Source organism: Carettochelys insculpta, chromosome 7 (assembly GCF_033958435.1).
Source record: "Carettochelys insculpta isolate YL-2023 chromosome 7, ASM3395843v1, whole genome shotgun sequence".
In the NCBI taxonomy this organism is placed as follows: domain Eukaryota; kingdom Metazoa; phylum Chordata; order Testudines; family Carettochelyidae; genus Carettochelys; species Carettochelys insculpta.
In genome coordinates this window covers 74,322,109-74,346,476 of record NC_134143.1, presented here as the reverse complement: position 1 = coordinate 74,346,476, position 24,368 = coordinate 74,322,109, and the positions used below count along the sequence as shown (strand labels likewise).

General features: G+C 54.8%; 1 protein-coding gene across 4 annotated transcripts in view; it reads left to right on the top strand.

The window, feature by feature from the left end:
* Window positions 1–3,613: 3,613 nt before the first annotated feature.
* Window positions 3,614–24,368, top strand: part of ARMH3 (armadillo like helical domain containing 3) — a 175,268-nt gene continuing 154,513 nt past the window's right edge. Inside the window, exon 1 of one of the 4 annotated variants that reach the window (XM_074999311.1) lies at window positions 3,614–3,647. Coding sequence is in view for 2 of the 4 variants with exons in the window: in XM_074999309.1 (XP_074855410.1) it covers window positions 5,063–5,181 (119 nt within the window). In the remaining 2 variants the exon portion in view is untranslated. Of the gene's footprint in view, window positions 3,648–3,672; window positions 3,736–5,061; window positions 5,182–24,368 lie in introns of those variants that run through there. The other 3 variants (XM_074999310.1, XM_074999309.1, XM_074999312.1) reach the window with 3 other exon arrangements.

Here is a 24,368-nt window from a genome sequence, read left to right as displayed (position 1 = left end):
GCGTAGGGCCCCAGCCCCCTGACCACCTGGGGGGCCGCCCCGCGCCCCGAATCCCGGGGGGAGCCGCGCGCTGGTTGCGCCCCTCTCCGGCCCGGCCCGGCCCTGTTCCCGGCCCCGCTGCGATGCGCTCCAGCCCGCCCCCGGCTCGGCTCAGCTCGGCTCGGCCTGGCCCGGCCCCGCCGCGATCACGAGGCCTCTGGCTTCCGGGCGGAGCCGCTCCCCGCCCCCCGCCCCCCGCGTCTCCTCGCCCGCGGGGCCGGGGCCGCCGCGTGCTCAGCCAAGCCCCAAGTCGGGGCGCCGCCGCTGCCCGCACCCCGGGGCGCCCCCCACACTGTTCCGCAGCAGCACCCCGAGGCCCGAGCCGGGAGCTGTTGCGGGGGGAAGTTTCCAGACAGCGGCAGGGACGCAGCCTGAGACCTTCCCCCTGCGCCCCTTGGCCCTGCGGGGGGTTCGACGGCTTCCTCCGGGGACCCCCGCGTTCCCCCAACCCTTCCATCCGTCCTGGGGTCCGGCTTGTGCCCACGTGTACCACCAGGGTCACCGCCTCCTGGGGTCCGCTTTGTGCACCCCGGCCTGGGCCCACGTGCACCACTAGGGTCACCGCCTCCTGGGGTCCGGTTTGTGCACCCCGGCCTGGGCCCACATGCACCACTAGGGTCACCGCCTCCTGGGGTCCGGTTTGTGCACCCCGGCCTGGGCCCACGTGCACCACTAGGGTCACCGCCTCCTGGGGTCCGGTTTGTGCACCCCGGCCTGGGCCCACATGCACCACTAGGGTCACCGCCTCCTGGGGTCCGGTTTGTGCACCCTGGCCTGCACCCACGTGCACCACTAGGGTCACCGCCTCCTGGGGTCTGGTTTGTGCACCCTGGCCTGGGCCCACATGCACCACCAGGGTCACTGCCTCCCGGGGTCCGGTTTGTGCACCCTGGCCTGCACCCACGTGCACCACTAGGGTCACCGCCTCCTGGGGTCCGGTTTGTGCACCCCGGCCTGGGCCCACATGCACCACCAGGGTCACCGCCTCCTGGGGTCCGGTTTGTGCACCCCAGCCTGGGCCCACATGCACCACTAGGGTCACCGCCTCCTGGGGTCTGGTTTGTGCACTCTGGCCTGCACCCACGTGCACCACTAGGGTCACCGCCTCCTGGGGTCCGGTTTGTGCACCCCGGCCTGGGCCCACATGCACCACTAGGGTCACCGCCTCCTGGGGTCCGGTTTGTGCACCCTGGCCTGCACCCACGTGCACCACTAGGGTCACCGCCTCCTGGGGTCTGGTTTGTGCACTCTGGCCTGCACCCACGTGCACCACTAGGGTCACCGCCTCCTGGGGTCTGGTTTGTGCACCCCGGCCTGGGCCCACATGCACCACCAGGGTCACCGCCTCCTGGGGTCCGGTTTGTGCACCCTGGCCTGCACCCACGTGCACCACTAGGGTCACCGCCTCCTGGGGTCCGGTTTTTGCACCCTGGCCTGGGCCCACATGCACCACCAGGGTCACTGCCTCCCGGGGTCCGGTTTGTGCACCCTGGCCTGCACCCACGTGCACCACTAGGGTCACCGCCTCCTGGGGTCTGGTTTGTGCACCCTGGCCTGGGCCCACATGCACCACCAGGGTCACTGCCTCCCGGGGTCCGGTTTGTGCACCCTGGCCTGCACCCACGTGCACCACTAGGGTCACCGCCTCCTGGGGTCTGGTTTGTGCACCCCGGCCTGGGCCCACATGCACCACCAGGGTCACCGCCTCCTGGGGTCCGGTTTGTGCACCCCAGCCTGGGCCCACATGCACCACTAGGGTCACCGCCTCCTGGGGTCTGGTTTGTGCACTCTGGCCTGCACCCACATGCACCACCAGGGTCACCGCATCCTGGGGTCCGGTTTGTGCACCGCAGCCTGGGCCCACGTGCACCATTAGGGTCACAGCCTCCTGGGGTCCGGTTTGTGCACCTTGGCCTGCACCCACGTGCACCACTAGGGTCACCGCCTCCTGGGGTCCGGTTTGTGCACCGCAGCCTGGGCCCATGTGCACCACTAGTGTCACTGCCTCCGGGGGTCCAGTTTGTGCACCCCGGCCTGGGCCCATGTGCACCACTAGGGTCACCGCCTCCTGGGGCTGCAGGGACGTTAGGAGGTATCAAGTCCAGCCCCCTGCCCAAAGCAGGGCCCACCCCAACTAAACCAAGCTGGACGGCAGGGGGATCCCTCCTGAGCCACCCCTGGGTGCCCGCCTGACGAAGCGGGGCTGGCTGCCCTTGGCCGCAGGCTTCCGGCCTAGCTGGGCCAGTTCTTAAGGTTGGCTCAGACAGGCGCAGGCACTGGGGTGGGCCCAGGCTCAGAGGGTAGTTTTAAAGAGCAAGAAGTGGTAGCACTGCATGAGTCCCCCGGCTGGCAACCTCTGGGCAGGCAGAGAAATGGCTGTGACGCTTGTCAGGAAGTCATTGCCCCAGGCTCCTGCGGCCCCCCAGCACAACCCACCCAGTGTCACTGGTGGGAGAGGGGCTGGCCGGCAGTCAGCTGCAGGGGGGGGGGCCAGGAGCAAATGTGCGCCTGCTGGTGAGAGGGAAGGAAGGAGGAATGCAGGAATCTCATCCCCTGAGCAGCTGAGGAATGGTGACTAGGCCTTCCTGACCTGGCCCAGGGTCCCTGGGCTGCAACTGCCCCCAGCGCGGCTTCTTTCTCCTACTGACCTCAGGCGGCGGCTCTTAGCGTGTACAGCTGTGGCTTAGTCAGCGTTACAGCTGATGGTGGCGTCAGGGGAATAGGGTTTCTTATTGCCGGTTTGGGTTGCTCACTTGTGTTAACGGCGTGGCTGGCTGCCACGCACTCGCCTGGCAGGCGTGCGGTGCGGAGTATGGCGCTGGCCTGCAGTCGAAGCGCTGAAGGTGTGTGCGCTGGCAGAGCAATTACAGGATTCAGACTGTGGCCCTGATCCTGCTACTGGGCCCTCATTGACTGGGTAGCCTGGCTGGGGACTCTGGGGCTCTGACTCTCGGTGGGGGAGTGAAGTTTAACATTTAGAATAGTGTGAGGGCTGGGAGCCAGGACTCCTGGGTTCTCTCCCTGGCTCTGGGATGGGAGTGGAGTGCAGTGGTTAGAGCAGGGGGCTGGGAGCCAGGACTCCTGGGTTCTCTCCCTGGCTCTGGGATGGGAGTGGAGTGCAGTGGTTAGAGCAGGGGGCTGGGAGCCAGGACTCCTGGGTTCTCTCCCTGGCTCTGGCATGGGAGTGGAGTGCAGTGGTTAGAGCAGGGGGCTGGGAGCCAGGACTCCTGGGTTCTCTCCCTGGCTCTGGCATGGGAGTGGAGCAGTGGTTAGAGCAGGGGGCTGGGAGCCAGGACTCCTGCATTCCACTCTCAGCTCTTGGAGAAGGCTGAGGTCTGGTGGCTAGGTGGGGTGTGTGCGGCTCAGAGCCGGGACTCCAGGGTCCCTTCGGGCTTCTCCACCGCCCTGCTCCGAGCCCGTCCGGCCTCACCCGCGGGGCTGTTGCACCGGCGCTGGGCAGCCGCCGCCCGCCGCCGAACAAGAGTAGCGCTAGGACCCGGCGGGAGGCTAGAGCGGCGGGCTGACGGGCTCGCGCACGACGCACGCGCAGTGGGCTGAAGAGGCCGGTGGCGCGTGCGCGTTGCGAGGGGTGAGCCGCTCACCCTACGGTAGGTGCTGGGGTCCCGGCCCCGCCCCCGGGGTCCCCGTCGCCATGGTGCCGAGGGGCCCCGCCCCGCTGGGTGTGTGCCCGGTCCGGTCCGCGTGGGGTCCTGTCCATCGGGGGGTGTGTGGGGGGCGCTGCCCTGGTGTGGGGGGCGCAGGTGGGAGTCTGGCGGGGGGGCGCTGCCTTGGGGGTGGAAGATGAGGGTCTGGCTTGGGGGGGGGCGCTGCCCCGGTGTGCAGGGGCGCAGGTGGGAGTCTGGTTGGGGGGGGCGGGGGTTTGGCTGGGGGGTGCTGCCCTGGTGTGGGGGGGCGCAGGTGGGAGTCTGGCTGGGGGGGGCGGGGGTTTGGCTGGGGGGTGCTGCCTTGGGGGTGGGAGTCGGGGGTCTGGCTGGGGGGGGCGCTGCCCTGGTGTGGGGGGGCGCAGGTGGGAGTCTGGCTGGGGGGGGCGGGGGTCTGGCGGGGGGGCGCTGCCTTGGGGGTGGGAGTCGGGGGTCTGGCTTGGGGGGGGGCGCTGCCCCGGTGTGCAGGGGCGCAGGTGGGAGTCTGGCTGGGGGGGGCGGGGGTTTGGCTGGGGGGTGCTGCCCTGGTGTGGGGGGGCGCAGGTGGGAGTCTGGCGGGGGGGGCGCTGCCGTGGGGGTCTGGCTGTGGGGGGGGCGGGAGTCTGGCTGGGGGCTGCTGCCCTGGGGGTGGCAGGCGGGGGTCTGGCTGGGGGTGGCAGGTGGGAGTCTGGCTGGGGGGTGTTGCCCTGGGGGTGGGAGATGAGGGTCTGGCTGCGGGGGGCGCTGCCCTGGGGGTGGCAGGTGGGAGTCTGGCTGTGGGGGGCGGGAGACTGGCTGGGGGGTGCTGCCCTGGGGGTGGGAGATGAGGGTCTGGCTGGGGGGGGGCGCTGCCCTGGGGGTGGAAGGTGGGAGTCTGGCTGGGGGGGGCGGGAGTCTGGCTGGGGGGGTGCTGCCCTGGGGGTGGGAGATGAGGGTCTGGCTTGGGGGGCGCTGCCCTGGGGATGGCAGGTTGGGGGTGCTGCCCTGGGGGTGGGAGTTGGGGGTCTGGCTGGGGGTGGGGGGGCGCTGCCTTGGCGGTGCATGGGGGAGTCTGGCTGGGGGGTGCTGCCCTGGTGTGGGGGGGTGGGAGTCTGGCTGGGGAGGTCCTCGCCTGGTGGTGGGGTGTGTGTGTGGCTGAGGGTGGGGAGGTCCTGCGGGGCGGTGATGTGGCCTGGGGACTTTTACCACGCACTGGAGTGGGGGAGCTCATGGGTACAACTGCCACCCCTCTGGGTTTGTGCCGCTCACTGCCTGTGCTTGCTCAGCACTGCGTGAGCCAGAAGGAGCCACCCTGCATGCTGGGATTACACAGCAGCACCTGGCGTGTCAGGATGCAGCGGTCTCTTCTGGAGAGCTCTGTCACAGGTCCCTGTTAGCTTCCCATGGGTGTATTCTCCCACTGGGACAGCGTGAGTCTGAAGCGTCCCTCCTTCAGGTCCTGGCATGTACCATCCCTTTGGGTTGCTGCTGGAGGCAGAGATTCACCCCCACTTGGATTCTTGTGAGTCGACTTCCTGCCATTTGGAGATACACTAATGATATCTGTCATTTGCCTGCTGGGTCTATGGACGGAAACTAAGTGTGATAGATTTGCCCCCCTCCTCCCAAAGTAGCGTGGAGCTTGTAAAACAATTGATTTTTGCCATAAAGTATTGTATGGCAAGTGCCATGTGGAAGGAAATGTTTTTAATGTGAGACTGTAGTTCACTAGTGTTTCTAATACCATATTTGCAGAAAAGCGCCCGGTCACAGACCTGTTCTGGTGCTGCTGGTGGAGGAGAGGAAGCTGTGCCGGAGTGCTTTGGTCGTTTCTAAGTGGAGTTAGCCAAAATACAGGGTTTCCGTTGGGCAGGAACGGTAACGTTGTCAGCAGTAGGTTTTGTTGTGAATGAGAATGAATCCAAACTTTAGTCAAATTCCCCATGAACTTGAACCCCCGCCCCCTGCATTCATTTCAGGACCACTGAGGTGTTCATGGAAGGAAATCTGCTCTCCTGGCTGGAGAGCTGCTGAATGAAATTGATGCCCTTGTCAGTTGCATGGTTGCTAGGAGCAGACATGAAGTTGACAAAAACGTCCCTTTCACTTAGCAGTTCTGAGGGCTCCCAAAAGTCTGTGTCTCTGGGCAGTGCAATACACTCGATGGGGCTGCCCCAAAGCTGCAGAACCTGGGAGTGCATACAGGGGCTTCTAGGCTGGTGGATCAGTGGCAGGGAACCTGTAATGGTGTAATTGTGATGGAGTGGGGGGAGTGCATGTGTGAGTCAGGCTGGATGTGAGAGGCAAGGATGACCCTGGGGCTACAACTGGCAGGTAACACCTCTGCCCTGAACAAAGAGGAGGGAGGAGCCAAGCTGGGTTTTTAAATGGGGGGTGGGGAGTGGCAATTAGAGGCTAGGGGAAGAGGAGCTGGAAGGCAGCCAGTCTGAGGAGGGGGAAAGCTACACCCCAGAGGGGCACCCCTTGGGGTACTCTCCCCAGGCTGGGTTGGAAGGACTGTCTCTGACTGCTGTAGTGTCACTTCTGTGAGAAACTGGGCATCTGTTGCCTAATAAACCTCCTGTTGTACCTGCTGAGTGAGGGTCACTCCTGCCAGCGGACGGGGTGCAGTGCAGGGGGACCCCTAAACCTCATCACACTGGTGTCAGCAGTGGGATGCACTGCACCCACGGATGAGCTCCCAGCAGTGGCTGACTGAGCGCAAGAGAAGGACAGGGCCTCACAAGAGCCAGAGGGGGAACAGAGCAATTCCTGCAGCTGCTGCTGGTGAGTGGATACCCCGGGAGACAGCAGGGAGATGGATTATACCCGACTCCTGAAGGCAGAGCTAGTGGGGCTGTGCAGAGAGAGGGGCCTGACCGTGGGGAAGGCGACCAAGGCCCAGGTGATTGCCCAGCTGGAAGAGAATGACTGATCCGGGGGGGGAAGAGCCTGTCCCGGCAAAAAGTGGCCGGTCAGCCTCGGGAAGCGTTTCGGATTCTCCGACAGGAGCGGGGGCTCGACGCTGTCAGACACACACGGTGCCCACCAGGTCACGCTCAGCTAGCGGTGGTCCATCGTGGACAGAGTCCCCCGCCACAAAGCTGCGATGACTGGAGCTTGAGGTGAGATTAAAAGAACTGAAAGCCCAGGAACGGCAGAGGGAACGTAAGCGCCAGGAACGGGAAAAAGAACGTGAGCACAAGCGCCAGGAACGGGAAAGAGAGCGTAAACATGAGCGCCAACTACAAGAGAGACAGCTGGAGGAGAAGCGTGAGGAGAGACAGCGAGAGCGGGAGCATGAGCGGGCCATGGCAGAGGCGAGACGCCAAGAGACCCCAGCTGCGGTAAGCGGGGAGAGGGTCAGACGGCTCGGGGTGGCCAGTCACTTGGAGACGCGCGTGCTGGCCCAGTGTCAGGACCCAGGGGACATGGACGAGTTCCTTACCGCTTTTGAGCGAGCCTGTGAGTTGCATGAGGTTCCCCCAGCTGAGTGGCTCCAGCACCTCACCCCCTTGCTGGGCCAGAAAGCCGCAGCGGTGCTCAGCCAGCTGGAGGGGCTATAGCCTGGGGACTGTGAACGGTTCAAACAGGCCCTGCTGCATAAATTTGGGCTGACTCTGGAGATGTACAAGAAGAAGTTCCAGGAGGCGCAGAAGAGGCCAGAGAAAACCCATGTAGATACAACCGCCCGCCTGAGGCAATACTACCGGAAGTGGGTGTTCGGAATGGGAGCCCAGTCCGTAGAGGACCTGATCGAGCTGGCGGTCGTGGAGCGATTCTACGAGATGTGCTCACCTGACCTGAGGGTGTGGCTCGTGGACCGGAGGCCAGGGGATTCACACAACGCAGGGAAACTGGCAGATAACTTCACAAACAGCTGGGCCAGGTTTGAAAGTGACCCCCACAAAGAGAGGGAGTCCCGGAGGGAGAGGGAGTCCCGGAGGGACCAAGAATCTAAAAAAAAACGCTTCCTGACTGTACGACAGAGGGGACCACCTCTTGGGCAGGCCCAGGAAAGAGGGGCCAGCCCACTCCCCAGAGAGCCAAGCAGAGCCTGGACAGAGCAGCCGGCCCGAGGGACACAAGACCCGGGCTGTTATCGCTGTGGGCGAAAGGGGCATAGACCAGCCCAGTGCCCCAAGCTCCCAGACAGGTTGAGCAGGCCGGGGGGTCATGGAGTCAACTGGGTGGAGTCCCAGAAGCCAGAGAGGCTGGCGGCCAAGGCGGGTGGTGCTGACAGTGGGCACTCGGATTGGGCCGAGTCTGCTCCACAGACCAGCTCCTCAGGGGGGCCAAATGCTCAGAGGTCAGTTTACAGAGTGGGGGCGGCAATGCCTCTGCAGAGCAAGGGTCTCAAACACCTCGAGGTAGACGGGAAGAAGGTCACAGGGTTCTGGGACACAGGCGCTGACGTGACGCTGGCCCGACCCGGGGTGGTGGCACCGGGCTGCATGATACCCGATTCCCACCTGACGATAACAGGAATTGATGGAACCCTTTTCAAGGTGCCCATGGCGAGGATGCACCTGAAATGGGGGAAGAAGAAAGGCCCCAAGGAGGTGGGCGTGCACAGCCATTTGCCGGCGGATGTACTGATGGGGGCTAACCTAGAGAACTGGCCAGGTGAACGCCCTCGTGCCCTGGTCCTGACCCGTAGCCAAAGAAAACGAGGGGTGCGTTCCCCAAATTCAGGGGTACAGGCCCAGCCAAAGTCACAGGAGACAGAGGGGCCAACCCTGAGAGAAAGGGGGCCCCCAAAAACCAGATCTCACAGGCCAGGGGTGCTGGAGCCAGGCAGGGATGGGAAAGTAGCATCCGCCCCTGCCCCAGCCGAAGAGTTCCAGGCAAAGCAGCAAAGAGACCCCTCCTTGCAGAAGCTGAGGGAACTGGCCAGTCTCAGCCCAGCTCCACAGCTGAGGGAGGGCTTCAGGGAGATATTCCTGTGGGAAAAGGGATTCCTGTACCGGGAATGGGCGGGCAGCCTACCACCCACAAACCAGTGGGCTGGTGGAGAGGTTCAATGGGGCTCTGAAGCAGATGCTGAGAACCTTCATGAATCAGCACCCCCATGACTGGGACAAGGACTTACCCCACCTGCTGTTTGCATACAGGGAGGTGCCCCAGGAATCCACGGGGTTCTCCCCGTTTGAGCTGCTGTACGGAAGGAGGGTACGGGGACCCTTGGACTTGCTCAGAGAGGAGTGGGAGGGGACGGCCTCTCCTGAAGGGGAGTCAGTGATACAGTATGTACTGACCTTCCGGGAAAAACTCAGCGAGCTCATGGGCCTGGCCAGGGAGAACCTCTCCATGGCCCAAAGGAAGCAAAAGGTCTGGTATGACCGTAACGCCAGGGCCCGAGCCTATGCCACCGGGGACCAAGTGATGGTCCTTGTACCTGTGCGGCGGAACAAGCTGCAAGCGGCCTGGGATGGGCCCTTCAAGGTCGTCAAACAGCTGAATGAGGTGAACTATGTGGTGGAACTGTCAAACCGGGCCCACAGCCACCGGGTCTATCATGTGAACGTGATGAAACCTTACTGGGACAGAGAGAACTTGGTGCAGGTCGTGTGCAGACACTGGGAGGGGCAGGGGGACGATCCCTTGGTGGATTTACTCACAAGGACTGGAGCCGGCTCCTTGCTGGAGTCTGTTCCCCTCTCAGACCAGCCGACCCCTGCCCAGCAGACGGAGATCAAGGAGGTGCTGCATTCACACCAACAGCTGTTTTCTGACAGACCCGGATGCACTAACCTGGCTGTCCACCGAATAGAGACAGGCACCCACGCCCCTATCAAGTGTGTGCCATTCAGAGTCACAGGGAGGACGGCTCAGGACATAGAGGGGGAAGTTGAAGACATGCTGGCTCTGGGGGTGATCCAACCCTCGTCCAGCCCCTGGGCCTCTCCCGTGGTGTTAGTCCCTAAAAAAGATGGGTCTGTCCGGTTTTGTGTGGACTATCGCAAGCTTAACGCCATCACTGTCTCGGACGCGTACTCCATGCCCAGGCCTGATGACCTTTTAGACAAGCTGGGGGGAGCCCGTTACCTCACCACCATAGACCTCACCAAGGGGTACTGGCAAGTGCCATTAGACCAAGATGCCCGGCTCAAGTCGGCTTTCATGACCCCTGTGGGGCTCTACGAGTTCCTGGTCCTGCCCTTTGGCCTCAAGGGGACACACGCTACCTTCCAGCGTCTGGTGGACCAGCTACTGAAAGGGATGGAGAGCTTTGCCCTGGCGTACATGGACGACATTTGCATCTTCAGCCAGACGTGGGAGGACCATGTGTCCCAGGTCAAGCGGGTGCTGGACCGACTCCAGAAGGCCGGTCTGACTATCAAGGCAGGGAAGTGCAAGGTGGGAATGGCTGAGGTGACCTACCTGGGCCACAAGGTGGGCAGCGGCTGCTTAAAGCCAGAGCCAGCTAAAGTGGAGGCTGTCAGAGATTGGCCAATACCCCAGACTAAGAAACAGGTCCAGGCCTTCATTGGGATGGCGGGGTACTACCGGAGGTTTGTGCCCCACTTTAGCTCCGTCGCAGCCCCCCTCACAGAGCTATGTAAGAAGGGAAAGCCCGACAAGGTGGTCTGGACCGAGCAGTGCCAGGAGGCCCTCTGAGCGCTGAAGGAGGCTCTGGTCAGGGCCCCAGTGCTGGCAAATCCAGACTTCGACAAACCCTTTCTGGTGTTCACCGATGCCTCAGACGTGGGGCTGGGGGCGGTGCTAATGCATGTGAATGACAAAGGGGGAGAAACACCCCATTGTGTACCTGAGCAAGAAGCTGCTGCCCCGGGAGCAGAACTACGCGGCCATAGAGAGAGAATCTATGGCCGTGGGGTGGGCTCTGGGGAAGCTGCAGCTGTACCTGTTTGGACGGCGTTTCACCGTGTACACTGATCACTCACCCCTGACCTGGCTGCATCACATGAAAGGGGCCAACGCCAAGCTCCTGCGGTGGAGTCTGCTCCTGCAGGACTACGACATGGAGGTGGTCCATGTGAAGGGGAACGACAACACCATAGCCGATGCCCTGTCATGCAGGGAGGGCCCCGAACTTCCCCAGGTCACTGGCAGAGTGATCCCGCTCAGTTCGGTCTGGAAGCGGGGAGAGATGTGATGGAGTGGGGGGAGTGCATGTGTGAGTCAGGCTGGATGTGAGAGACAAGCAGAGCAGTTCCCAGTGGCTAAGGATGGCCCTGGGGCTATAACCCAGGCTGGCAGGTAACACCTCTGCCCTGAACAAAGAGGAGGGAGGAGCTGAGCTGTTTTTGAATTGGGGGCAGCGGTTAAAGGCTGGAGGGAAGAGAGAGCTGGAGGGCAGCCAGCCTGGCGAGGGGGAAGCTACACCCCAGAGGGGCACCCCTCGGGGTCTTCTCCCCAGGACAGGTTGGAAGCACTGTCTCTGACTGCTGTACTGTCGCTTCTGTGAGAAACTGGGCATCTGTTGCCTAATAAACCTCCTGTTGTACCTGCTGAGTGAGAGTCACTCCTGCCAGCGGACGGGGTGCGGTGCATGGGGACCCCTGAACCCCATCACAGAGGGCAGGAGGCAATGAATGAGGAGGGTGTCCCTCAGGCATTTTAGCCCAGTGGATAGGGAGACTCAAGTTCACTTGGCCACACTGCCTGAGAGGTAGATGGGATTTGAACAAGGATCTGCCTCTACCCACAAGGCCATGAGCACCTCTACTCAATCAGGCCCTGCATGTGACTTTGGCAGCAAACCTCTGTTTTCCTCTGGTCTGTGACTCATGCTGGGGCTGAGGTGGATGTGTGAGCGTGCATGCCCAGAGGTGAAATGTGGGTGCCACGGCTTGCAGGTGCTGAGGGAGTTCAGGAGCCAGCGAGTTCTGTGAATCCGAGGAGCTGAGAGCTGGGGTTTAGGGGTTGAAGCACTGCTGTGATTCTAGACTGAAGTGCCCAGGACCACACAGGAAGGCAGTGGCAGAGCAGAGAAGTGAATGGGAGTCTCCCAAGTCCTAGGTAGGTGCCCAACCTTCCACTCCATACTGGTGTCTGAACGGAGAGGGGCAGAAGAACACTGGCTGCTGAGCGGTGATAGGTGGGGTTGAAGGAGGTGGGAACTCCTGCGGAATATTGGTAACCTTGTTCTTGTGGATTGAGCACAGAATGGGAGCCAGGAAATCTTCACTGATCATTTAGATTCTGCTAGTTTGCTGTGTGCCGTTGGGCTGCTCATGCCGTGCACGCGATGCCTCAGTTTCGCCATCTGCAAATGGAGATTTGCCCATCTGCTGCTGCAGCCTTCTCCGCCTTGTTGCAGTGGCTTGGCTTGTGCAAGTAGCCACCGTCTTTGTCCTAGGCAGCGTTGAAATCTATCTGCTTTCCATCCTTTTTGGTATACAGTAAAGCCCCGATATAAGTGATTTCGACTGGCACGTAACTTGTGTTAATGTGAATCGAAATCCGGGGGCTCCCAGGGGCTGGGGGAAGCCGGCAAGCCACGGCTGTCTGCCTGCCCAGCTCCTCCTGCTGGGGGAAGCCGGGCAGGCAGACAGCTGCACTGCTCCTGCTTCCCCCAGGGGACAGACAGCTGCACTGCCGCAGCTGCTCCCCAGCCTCCCCCAGGTGGGGGAGGCCAGGCTGGCAGACAGCTGTGCCCCAGTTCCCCACCAGTGTGGGAGCCAGGAAACTGAGAAGCACAGGTCAGTTTCCTGGCTCCCACAAGCCCAGGGGATCTGGGAACCAGGCTGCTGCCCTGTTCATGGCTCCACCCAACTTGCATAAAATTTGAGTTATGTGAAGTTGCCCAGGAACCCAACCCTTATGTAGCTTGGGGTCTGCTGTAATCCATCCCTCCCTTCCTCTGCTTTCCTCAGAGTCTCTCTGCTATCACCCTCTGCTACCATGCTGTCTTCAGCAGGTTCCCTTCATTCATTCTCTGCATGTGTCTGACCCAGTGAAGTCATGCTTCCTGAAATGTGTCAGACACATCAGTCTATTACACCTGTGCAAATCCTGAGAGGCAATGAGATTCATAGTTTCCTAGGCCAGAAGGGACCATCAGTTTGCTCTGAATAACACAGGCCAGAGAACTTGCCCAAAACAAGTCCTGGAGCAGAGCTTTTAGAAATCCTTCCAAACTTGATTTTAAAAATTGCCACTACTGGAGACTCCACCATGCCCATGGTGAATTGTTCCAGTGGTTAAATACCGTCTCTCTTAAATGTGTGCTTTATTTCCAGTCTGAACGTCTCTAGCTTTAACTTCCAGCCATTGGATCATCCTTTGCACCTTATATCTATTTTTAAAAAAGCTCCTTATTGTCCTTAATTCTTCTGTCCCTTAATTTTTCCTTGTGCATCTTGGCTTTCCATATCACTTTTCTACACTTTCTACTTTTGTCTGATTTGTTATCATCAACTTCTGCTTTCTTTCCTGCATTGAGCGTCTGTTTATTTTAGAGGTGCCTTTTCTTCCCCTCTTACTCAGTTTGTGTTTTTAACCACCACAAACTTCTTCCTCATTTGTGGGATAGTGACTTCTTGGTGATCTAGTGAGGTATTCTTAAATGATTCTCAGCTACTCACATTTCTGTGATTATATTGATTATATTCTTCTCCCGAGCTGATTTGGTTCGGTTGTTTTCAGCTTTCTGAAATTAACCCTACTAGAGAACTGTGTGTCTATATACCGGTTGAAACTCTCTAATCTGGAACACTCTTGCCTGGCAAACTCCATAATCCGGCATGATTTTAGTAAGCCAGATGACCACTTATCGTGGGTGTGGCCAAGTTTTCTGTGGTCCCGTAAAGTGTGTTTCCAGCCACCAGTCCTGGCTCTCAGTGTTCTGGGCTGTTATTTAGTTGTACTTTACCCCTAAATGTCTTGTAAGAGCGCAGTAAGCAGTGGGAGTATTGGTAATGTGCTAGACAATATTGACCTCCCGTCATCCGGCGCTGGTTGGGTCCCGAGGGTGCTGGATGAGAGAGGTTCGACCTGTATTTATATATAGGACTGCTGTGGACTTTATTCTGCTTGCACATTGCAAGTGTGATCAAGTCATGCTCATTTGTGCCTAACCTCGCCTTAATTGTCAATTCTGTGATCAGTTTTGGTATCATACCGGACTTAATTTAATGACCGTGCAGGTCATGATGGTGTCTAAGAGGTCGTAATTCAGTGATGGGCAACCTGCGACCCAGGGGGGCTTCACCTGCAGCCCACAGAGCCTCTGTCTACTCCCTTCCCCATGTGCCTTTCATGCACCAGGGCCATGGAGCTATGTACTTCCGATTCCTCCTCTGCCCTCCCAGCACTTTCGGAAGAGCTGCGAATTGTCACTGGTCCTTCCCTGCCCTCCGAGAGCCAGAATGCCTCATATCAGCTGTTGGTGGTGATCCAGCTTTGGGAGGGAGGGAGAGAGCAGACAAGCACCAGTGCCCTGGTGTGTGAGAACTGCATGAGGGAGGGGTGCCGACAGGTGGAACCCCAGTGGGCTGCTGTGGCCCACTGAGGTGAAGGAGGGTGACTCATGTGACCAACACACTGTTCCTGATTGCCCATCCCTAGCCTAATGGGTAGGTATTGGAGTTGCACAGGTGCCAAGGTGGGCATGGTGTGTCCTGCAGAAGCTTTATGTCAGGTTATGATGTGTGCAGTGGAGAGAATCCAGCCTCCCAGACTGGGGACGGGAGAGCGTGAAGGCTGGGGGGATAGAAAAAACATTGTTTGACATGTAAACTGGGGACATTTGCAATGGAATCACTGACAGCTGAATGATGCAGAGCCTCACTGTGGGACTGTGGCAAAGTGATGTTTCCTAACAGCTCCTTGCTTCGTAATTAGAGTGCCACACAACTGCAAAGTGAGTTTTTAAAAACCAGCTGTGCTCAGTATGAACCGAGCAGTCAGTGCGTGGTGCTGAGGAGCATTCGCTAGTCTTGAAATCACTTGTGTGAGTGAGCCTCGCCTTTCTGGCACTGGCGCATTGAAAGGCATTGGACTTCAAAGCAACTGTGAACAAAGTCCATGTTGTCTGGTGTATTTTTTTTTTTTGTTCTTGAATATCAACTCCATACAATAAGTCATGGATTTTGGACTAGTTTAGCTTTTATCCCTGCAGCGCCTTTGCTGTTCTGAATTCCGTTTATAATCAAGAAAAAGTGCTAATGCCCTGTGGGACATACAGACAACACAGTATTGAGTACTAATTTTTTTACATAGTGTGATGCTGCAGAGGTGAACAAGAGTGTGGCTCCTGGGCCCTGAATGCTGAACACTGCAAAGGTTTATCTCAAACTGTGCAGTGGGATGTGTGGTGGTGAGTGATTCCTTACAAACACAAGAATGTTCAGGTGTGTTAGCCTAACCAAGGAAACAAAATGCAAAGTAATGTGAATTCAGCATTTACGTTGAGGTATAAATACCAAAGTCCAAAAGAGATGGATTCACAGCTTGGCTACAAGGAGTTTAGAGTTGCTGTAGTTAAAATCATATACAGAAATATTTTAGCCATTGTGGGAGGCGTACTATATACCAGGATTTCTTAACTTTCTTTTATAAAGCCCCCCCACCCGATTTTTTTTTTTTACATTACCCCCAGACTTCTCTTGCATACCCCTAAGGGTACACACACCACGGGCTGAGAAACGTGGTCCTAAGGTAATCTGAGGTCTTTCAACAAGCACCGTTCAGCCTTTCCAGATTACTGTACCCTTTGCAGGAGTCAGATTTGCTTTGCATACCAAGTTATATCTCACTTAAAAGCTATTTACTTGCAAAAAACATGCAACAATATCACAACAGCCTACGACAGTAAAACCCCGAGTTACACAGGGTTTGCAACCGCTGTGTTCCTGCAACTCTCTCATAACTCAAATTTTCATGCAAGTCGGGGTGGGGAGCTGGGAACCAGGCTGCTGCTTGTATGCGAGTTTCCTGCCGCTTGCTGGACCTGGGAAACTGAACAGCCCACCAGGGCTGATCAAGTTCCTGACCGCTTCTCCCTACCTTCCCTCAGCCCTGCAGTTGTCAGCCTGATAGCGGCACCACTGGGGGAAGGCAGGGAGAAGGGTCTCTTAGCTTGCTTAGCTACCTGCAGCTGCGTGCAGCTAGGCAGGCTGACAGCCGCAGAGGAGCTTCAAGTTGTGCTTAACTCATGTTAAAGCGAGTTATGCACAACTGGAAGCCGCATATTTTGGGAGGTTACTGTACTGAAAACTTGCTGGTTTTCTACCATCTTATTTTCGAGTAAATGAATTGGAATAGAAAAATTGTATGTACCTATCAGCATAAGGCATATGAAGCAATAGAAGCAAGTCATTGTCTGTATTAACTTTGCATGGTGACAAGTATCAGAGGGATAGCTGGGTTAGTCTGTATCTGCAAAAACAATGAGAAGTCCCGTAGCACCTTGCAGCCTAACAGATTTATTGGAGCATAAGATTTCATGGGCAAGGACCCACTTCATGAAGGGGGTCTTTGCCCAGGAAAGCTTATGCGCCAATAAATCTTAAAAACAAAAAAGCAGTCCCATAGCACTTTAGAGACTAATAAAAGATTTTATTAGGTGATGAGTTTTCATGGGGCGTACTGACTTCTTCCGGGCTGGTGATAGTACTGTACTGGCAATAGTGCTGAGAGTGCAGTGGCGTTACGCTTACATAAGAGATACAAACAAAAAAAATGAAAATTAAAACTGGCACATCAGCTACGTAGGACATAAATGGGGGGCCAAGGGAGGGGGGAATTACTTACTGCAAGTGTTTTTCCAAAGACAGCTTCCCCATCTTTGAAATTCGTGGTGATCTCAGGCAAGTCATTTAATAGACACACTAATTTTCTCCCCACTCTTCGCGACCCCCTTCTGTCCTATGTACCTGATTTGTCAGTTCTCATTTGTTTTGTTTGTTCGTATCTCTGTTATATAACCCTTATGGCCAGTTCACTTTCAGCACTATCCCCATATCTGCAGAAGGGGTTCTGCCCCATGAAAGCGCATCACCTAATGAATTATTTTGTTAGTCTTTAAAGTGTGACAGGGCTGCTTGTTTGTTTTCCAATAAATCTGTTAATCTGTAAGGTGCCACAGGACTTCTGGTTGTTTTTTAAATGAACTTTTAGATTGCACTGACTTCACTAGTGTTTTTTATGCAGCCTGTTGTAAAACAAGCAAATCTCAAAATGAGCTGATGTACCCCCGGAAGACCTCGGGGTGTCCTCAAGGGTACATGTGCCCCCGGTTGGGAAACGCTGCTATCGACAATAAAGCAAAGTTGGTATTTGGCAGATTTGTGGCTGTTTTAAAGACCGGTTAAGGGTAGAGTGTTCTTTGGAACGTCACGCGTTTTGAGGGACAGGCGTGGCACCCTGCTGCAATTTCTCGAATGTAATTGTTGGTGGATGGGTTAAGTGTGCCTTGTGCTTCGTTGCTCATTCAGCACCTGAGCCCGGTATTGGCAAATGGGAGAGCTCTGTAGCCTAGGCAAGGCTCCCTTGCACAAACCCTTAGCTGCTGTGGCTTTTCTGTCTCTGCCTTCATGGTGCCATGTCTCTGGTGTCCGTAGGCCCAGGTGAAGTTCCTGATGTGCTGAATATTCATTCCCATGCAGTTCTGGCTCTGCTCTCCTGGGCTGTCAGATGCTGCAGCAGGATTCATTTGAGTGCAGCCTGTTAGTTGAATTGTCCCTGTGAACCCAGGAGTGTGAAGAAGGTTTGATGCCTTTACATCAGAAACCTGTGAATTCAGCCCCCTTGTTTGTAAAGTCCCTGGTGTTCTGATCATTCAGCATCTCTTGTACACAAATACAAAAAGCCTAGGGAACAAACAGGAAGAATTAGAGGCCTTGGCACAGTCAAAGAAGAATGAGGTGGTTGGAATAACAGAGACTTGGGGCAAGCTGCATAACTGGAGCACGGTCATGGAGGGTTATAAACTGTTTAGGAAGGACAGACGGGGAGAAGAGGAGGAGGAGTTGCGCTCTATGTGAGGAAGCGGTATGATTGCTCAGAGCTCAAGTATAAGGAGAGAGAAAATTCAGTTGTGTCTTTGGATTAAGTTTAGAAGTGGAAGTAACAGAGGTGATGTTGTAGTTGGTGTCTGCTATTGACCGCCAGATCAGGGAGATGAGGTAGATGAGGATTTCTTCAGTCAGCTAAGTGAAGCTTCCAAATCACAGGCCCTGGTTCTGATGGGAGACTTTAATCATCGGGACACTTGTTGGGAGACCAACACAGCAGCACACAGACAATCCAGGAAGTTTTTGGAGAATGTTGGGGATAACTTCTTGGTACGAGTGCTGAAGGAACCAACCAGGGGCCATGCGCAACTTGACCTGCTGCTCACAAACAGGGAAGAACTAGTAGGAGAAATAGAAGTGGGTGGAAACCTGGGCTGCAACGACCATGAGATCGTAGATTTCAGGATCTGGACAAAAGGAAGAAGGGTGAGCAGTAACATACAGACCCTTGATTTCAGAAGAGCAGACTTCGACTCCCTGAGAGAACTGATGAGCAGGATCACTTGGGAAATGAATATGAAGGGGAAAAGAGTTCAAGAGAACTGGCAGTATTTTAAAGAAGTCTTACTGAAGGCACAGGAACAAACCATCCCGCTGCACAGTAAGAAATGCAAACATGGTAGGCAACCAGCTTGGCTTAATGGGGAAATCCGTTGTCAGCTTAAACTCAAAAAGGATGCATACAAGAAATGGAAATGTGGACAGATGCCTGAGGAGGAGTGTAAACGTATGGCTGGAGAATGCCAGGGAGTAATCAGGAAAGCGAAAGCACAACTGGAACTGCAGCTGGCAAGGGATGTAAAGAGTAACAAGAAGGGTTTCTACAGGCATGTTAAAAATCAACGGATTATCGGAGAAGGTGTGGGCCTGTTAGTGGATGAGGGAGGTAACCTAGTGGCAGATGATGCAGGAAAAGCTGAAGTACTCAATGCTTTGTTTGCCTCAGTCTTCATGGACCAAGTTGACTCCCGCATGGCAGTCCTAGACAATGCAATATGGGAAGGTGGAGGGCAGCCATCAGTGGGGAAGGAACAAGTTCTGAGCTATCTAGAAAAACTAGATGTGCACTAATCCATGGGTCTGGATTTAATGCACCCAAGGGTACTGAGGGAATTGGCAGATGTCATTGATGAACCTTTGACCATTATCTTTGAAGACTCTTGGAGATCGGGAGAGATCCTGAATGACTGGAAAAAGGCAAATGTAGTGCCCATCTTTAAAAAAGGAAAGGAGGATAATCCACGGAACTATAGACCGGTCAGCCTTACCTCAGTTCCTGGGAGAATAATGGAGGGGATCCTTAAGGAATCCATCTTGGAGCACTTAGAAGAGGGGAAAGTGATCAAGAGTTGTCAACATGGATTCACCTAGGGCAGGTAGTGCCTGACCAATCTGATTAGCTGCTTTGATGAGGTAACTGGCTCTGTGGACATGGGGAAGTCAGTGGGTGTTACATACCTTGACTTCAGCAAAGCTTTCGATAGTCTCCCGCAACATTCTTGGCCATAAGTTAAGGAAGTATGGATTGGATCCTTGGATTGTGAGATGGATAGAAAGCTGGTTTGATGGTCGGGTGCAACCGAGAGTGGTCAATGGCTCAGTGTCTGGTTGGCGGTTGGTTTCAAGCGGAGTGCCCCAAGGCTGAGTTTTGGGGCTGATGTTGTTCAATAGCTTTATTGATGACCTGGATAAGGGACTGGGTTGCACCCTCAGCAAGTTTGTGAATGACACAAAACTAGGGGGAGAGGTAGATATGTTGGAGGGTAGAGAGAGAATCCAGAGTGACCTGGATAAATTGGAGGATTGGGCCAAAAGAAATCTGATGCGGTTCAACAAGGAGAAGTGTAGAGCCCTGCGCCTAGGACAGAAGAATTGTATACGTTGTTATAGGCTGGGGAGCGACTGGCTCAGCAGCACTACGATGGAAAGGGACCTAGGGGTTATGGTGGATGAAAGGCTGGATATGAGTAAACAGTGCACCCTTGTAGCCAAGTAGGCTAACAGCATACTAGGGTGCATTAGGAGGAGCATTTCGAGCAGATCTAGAGAAGTGGTTGTTTCCCTCTATTCGGCACTGGTTCGGCCACATCTGGAGTATTGTGTCCAGTTTTGGGCCCCCCAGTATAGAAAATATGTGGATGTGCTGGAGCAGGTTCAGAGGAGGGCTACAAAAATAACGGGGTGGGAGCACAAGACCTATGAGAACAGGCTGTGGGATTTGGGCTTGTTTAGTTTACAGAAGAGACGTCTTAGGGGTGATTTAACCGCAGCCTTCAACTTCCTACAAAGTTCAACTTCCTACAAGTTCCTTTTGAAGAACTACAAAAAGATCTCAGCAAACCTGAGTGATTGGGCAGCAAAATGGCAAATGAAATTTAATGTGGGTAAGTGTAAGGTAATGCATGTTGGAAAAAATAACCCAAATTACACGTACTACATGATGGGGTCAAATTTAGCTACGACAGATCAGGAAAGGGATCTTGGAGTTATAGTGGATAGTTCTCTGAAGACATCCACGCAGTGTGCAGCGGCAGTTAGTAAGGCAAATAGGATGTTAGGAATTATTAAAAAAGGGATCGATGATAAGACAAAAGATATCATACTTCCCCTATATAAAACTATGGTACGCCCACATCTCGAGTACTGCGTGCAGATGTGGTCTCCTCACCTCAAAAAAGATATATTGGCATTAGAAAAGGTTCAGAAAAGGGCAACTAAGATGATTAGGGGCTTGGAACGGGTCCCATATGGGGAGAGGCTAGAGAGACTGGGACTTTTCAGTTTGGAAAAGAGGCGATTGAGGGGCGATATGATAGAGGTATATAAAATCATGAATGGTGTGGAGAAAGTGAATATAGAAAAATTATTTACCTTTTCCCATAATACAAGAACTAGGGGACACCAAATGAAATTGATGGGTAGTAGGTTCAAAACTAATAAAAGGAAATTTTTCTTCACACAGCGCACAGTCAACCTGTGGAACTCCTTGCCCGAGGAGGCTGTGAAGGCCAGGAGTCTATTAGGGTTTAAAAAAGAGCTTGATAAATTTTTGCAGGTTAGGTCCATAAATGGCTATTAGCCAGGGATAAAGTATGGTGCCCCTAGCCTTCAGAACAAGGGCAAGAGATGGATGGCAGGAGATAAATCACTTGATCATTGTCTTCTGTTCTCCTTCTCTGGGGCACCTGGCATTGGCCACCGTCGGCAGATGGGATGCTGGGCTGGATGGACCTTTGGTCTGACCCAGTATGGCCATTCTTATGTTCTTATGTTCCTGAAGGGGAGCTCTAAAGAGGAGGGTGAGAAACTGTTCTCAGTGGTGTTAGCTGGCAGAACAAGGAGCAATGGTCTGAAGTTGCAGAGGGAGAGGTGTAGGTTAGATATTAGGAAAAACTACTTCTCCAGGAGGGCGGTAAAGCATTGGAACGTGTTGCACAGAGAGGTGGTAGATTTTCCATCCCTTGAGGTTTTTAAGTCCCTGCTTGACAAGGTCCTGGCTGGGATGACTGAGTGGGGGTTGATCCTGCTTGAAGCAGGGGGCTGGACTAGACGACCTCCTGAGGTCCCTTCCACCCTAGGATTTTATGATTCTCTATCACGTATAGAAAGTTTCAGCAGCAAGATGCTGGGGGCAGTTCAAATATTTTTGCTAAATGCAGCTAATAATTTGTGTAAAAAAAAAAAAAAAAAAAAAAAATCTCTTTCTTGTCGCTAACCAAATTATCTAATTGCACATAATGAAAACAAAATTCCGTTAGCCCTGCTGGATCGTCCTGGGTCTCAAGGCCACACTCTAGCCCTATAGTGCTTTGGGATGAGAGGGGACTTGAGCTTTTCTCCTTGGGTTCCTCTGCGTGCTGGCTGGTAGTCCAGGCCCCCGAATAACAAACTGTAAACAAAGGCGTTATTGAATTGTTGCCTTTAACAGTTCTCTGTGTGGGCTTGCCATGTAACTTAGGTGAAGTGTTACCAAATCCCAGTCCTCCTCTTGACAAAGATTTGGGCTTTCCCTGGATGATCTTGTCTTTCTGCCAACTGGCCTGGTGGTAAGCACGTGTTTCACGTGGGGTTTAGAAACTACACCTTGCTAGGCCTGCGAGAAAAGTGCTAAGCCGCACCGTACCTCTCAGAGCTCATTTGCTCTGCAGGGTGTACATGGAGTGTATTGATTTCCCCTACCCCCTTAATCTGATGCAAGAACACAGAGCTAGGAGGACTGCAAGTTAGTTAATTAGCTTTGACTTTGAGATTCGTTAGCTGTAATCCAATTAGGCGCGCAATGACGGATGTGTGTGTGCACTGGGGCAGTGTGCTGGTTTGGATTGAGAAACTTATGATTCCAGTTGATGAGCTTGTTTTGGGCAATCTCATGCAAGATCTGTATCTCCAGGCGTGGTGGGGCCTTGGTTTTGACTGGCCTTCTAACAGAAACCTTTCTGTTTCCAATTGTTTTCCCTGATCAGAGTTTCCCGTGACATAGTTGAAGAGGGACAGAGAGTCCCGAGGAGGGAAGCTGTCAAGATTATTGAACAATGTTGTCTTTATATTTTTGTTTGACTTCGGCTTCCCCCCCAGATTTTAATTAAATTGAAGGGCCTCCCAGGCTATCAAAGAGCAGGTCCAACATCTGTGAGATGTGGTTCAGTAATTGCTATGGCTCACAGCACTGAGGTGCTCCAAGCGCCAGCCACGTAGCCAGTGAAATCCAGCTCTGTTTGGAAACGGGCACCCATTAGTCGCCGAGACCTGCTCTTTGCAGGAGCAGTAGCGTACGCTCTGAACAGAACAAAAACCAGTCAAGTAGCACTTTAAAGACTAACAAAACAATTAATTAGGTGAGCTTTCATGGGACAGACCCACTTCTTCGGACCACAGCCATATGAGAACAGACCTCTCTGAACAGACTGTGGGAGGAATCCAGGCATTCTGCTCTGGAGCCTGTACTCCACAGCTGGCTGCAGGGCTGCCCATGGGCAAAGCTCAAGGGGCACCGGAAGCACCTCTGTGTGCATAATTTATCCTTCCTAAGTAAGCTGCTGCCAGCCCCTGCCCTGCTTTTCCTGGGGGCTGCTTCAGCTCTAATATGAGCCGTCAGGTGCATTGCCTGGGCACGCCACTGACTTCCTTGGGGAGAGTTGGCAGAGTTCAGGAAGAGGCCTGGAGTTTGAGCGAGGTTAGGTATTCCATTCCCCCTATGTGCCAGGGGTATGCGTGGAGAAGGGGTGGAGATTGTTAAAGCCTTTTAGTGTCTGCTTGGAAATGGTTGTCGTGCAAAGACATGTCCAGCTGTAATTTGGAATAAATCCAACATACTGTTTAGTGTCAGACTGACTGTACCGATTGCAACGTTAGCCGCAGGGCTGCGACTACCTTGGCAGGTTCAGGAGTCGCACGCTCAGGCCTTGTGAGATGTGCAACGATTGCCGAGTGTGCATTGCTAGAGCACAGCCGTGATTGCTTCTTTAGAGAACACTCCAAGTGGCACCACACATCTGTCACCAGCAAATAAAGGGCAGGTCGCCGGCACGTAAAGGACCAGAGCAACAAAATGCAATATTACCACCAGAGGAAATGGGGATGTTCCCTGGGGATACCCAGGGTGCTCTTAGCGCGGGGTCTGTGCCTGCTGTTTGTCGGCTCCCTGGCTCCAGTGGCTGCCCTCTTCGCCCACCAGGCTCTGCTGTCCCTCTGTGGGGTAGTGATAGGCAGGCACCAGCTGCTAAGCTCCCAGCTGGCTCAACACTCATTGCTGCTCCCCAAGGAACTGGCTTTTTATTGCAGCCCCACTTCCCACACGGCACTCGGGTATGTTTCCAGTGGAAACCAGCAAAGCTTATTTAACAAGTACCAGGGGAAAAGGAGAAGCACTGGAAACGAATGGTAACGTGTAAACTAAAACCAGGTTCTAGAACCTAGACTGACGGACCTCGTTCCTGTTAACTCCTACCCGGCAACGCTCACCCCAGACCCCACTTGTTCATTGCAGCTCAGCTTGGCTGTGCTCTTCCGTTCAGTCTGTGAGATGCAACCCACTGTCCTCCTGTCTCCTTAGGGGAAGGAGGTGGAGGGTACGCTCCAGCAGCCTGTTCTCACATTGCCTGTTCCTTGCTTTTCCCTTGGTGCTCCTTTCTCATCCATTTCACAATCTCGTGGTTAGCATCCAGCTCCGAGTGTACGCAGGCGTCTGTTGTGGAATGGATGATACTCAACATGTGTGACCAGTGAGAAAGAGAAGCATCATGTGTCCCTTGCCTAACAGCAGCATGTTGTATATTATCCCTGTGTGGTTACCTGCCTTCAGCACAGAATGTTGTTTTCAGCTCATTGTTTCAGTGATTCCTTCAGTAATATCTGCTTGTTGCACGGTGATGGTGTAACCAGCTCTTATCTCTTCATAGAGACCTCATGTGCTACTCTTTGAACTGAATATGCATACCTCTGACACTGGAGATGCCTGTCAAACTCTCTGTGCCCTGTGCCAGTTGGCAGGAAGTGGCTGCTGGATCACACAAACCCTGTTTCTGTTTTTAGAAAAATAAATTCCTTTTGCTCTGGAAAGGGTCGTCTCTAAGAGGTGATTTTGGTAGGTGTCTTTGAGAGTCAATCGTCAGGCGTCTTGCAACTGACCTAGCCTCTGGGTGCAAGGAGAGAAGTTCTGTTTATGGCAATGTCTCCTTCCTACCAGCTCATTAGAAACGTAGGCTCCAAGCCTGCAATTGGACCT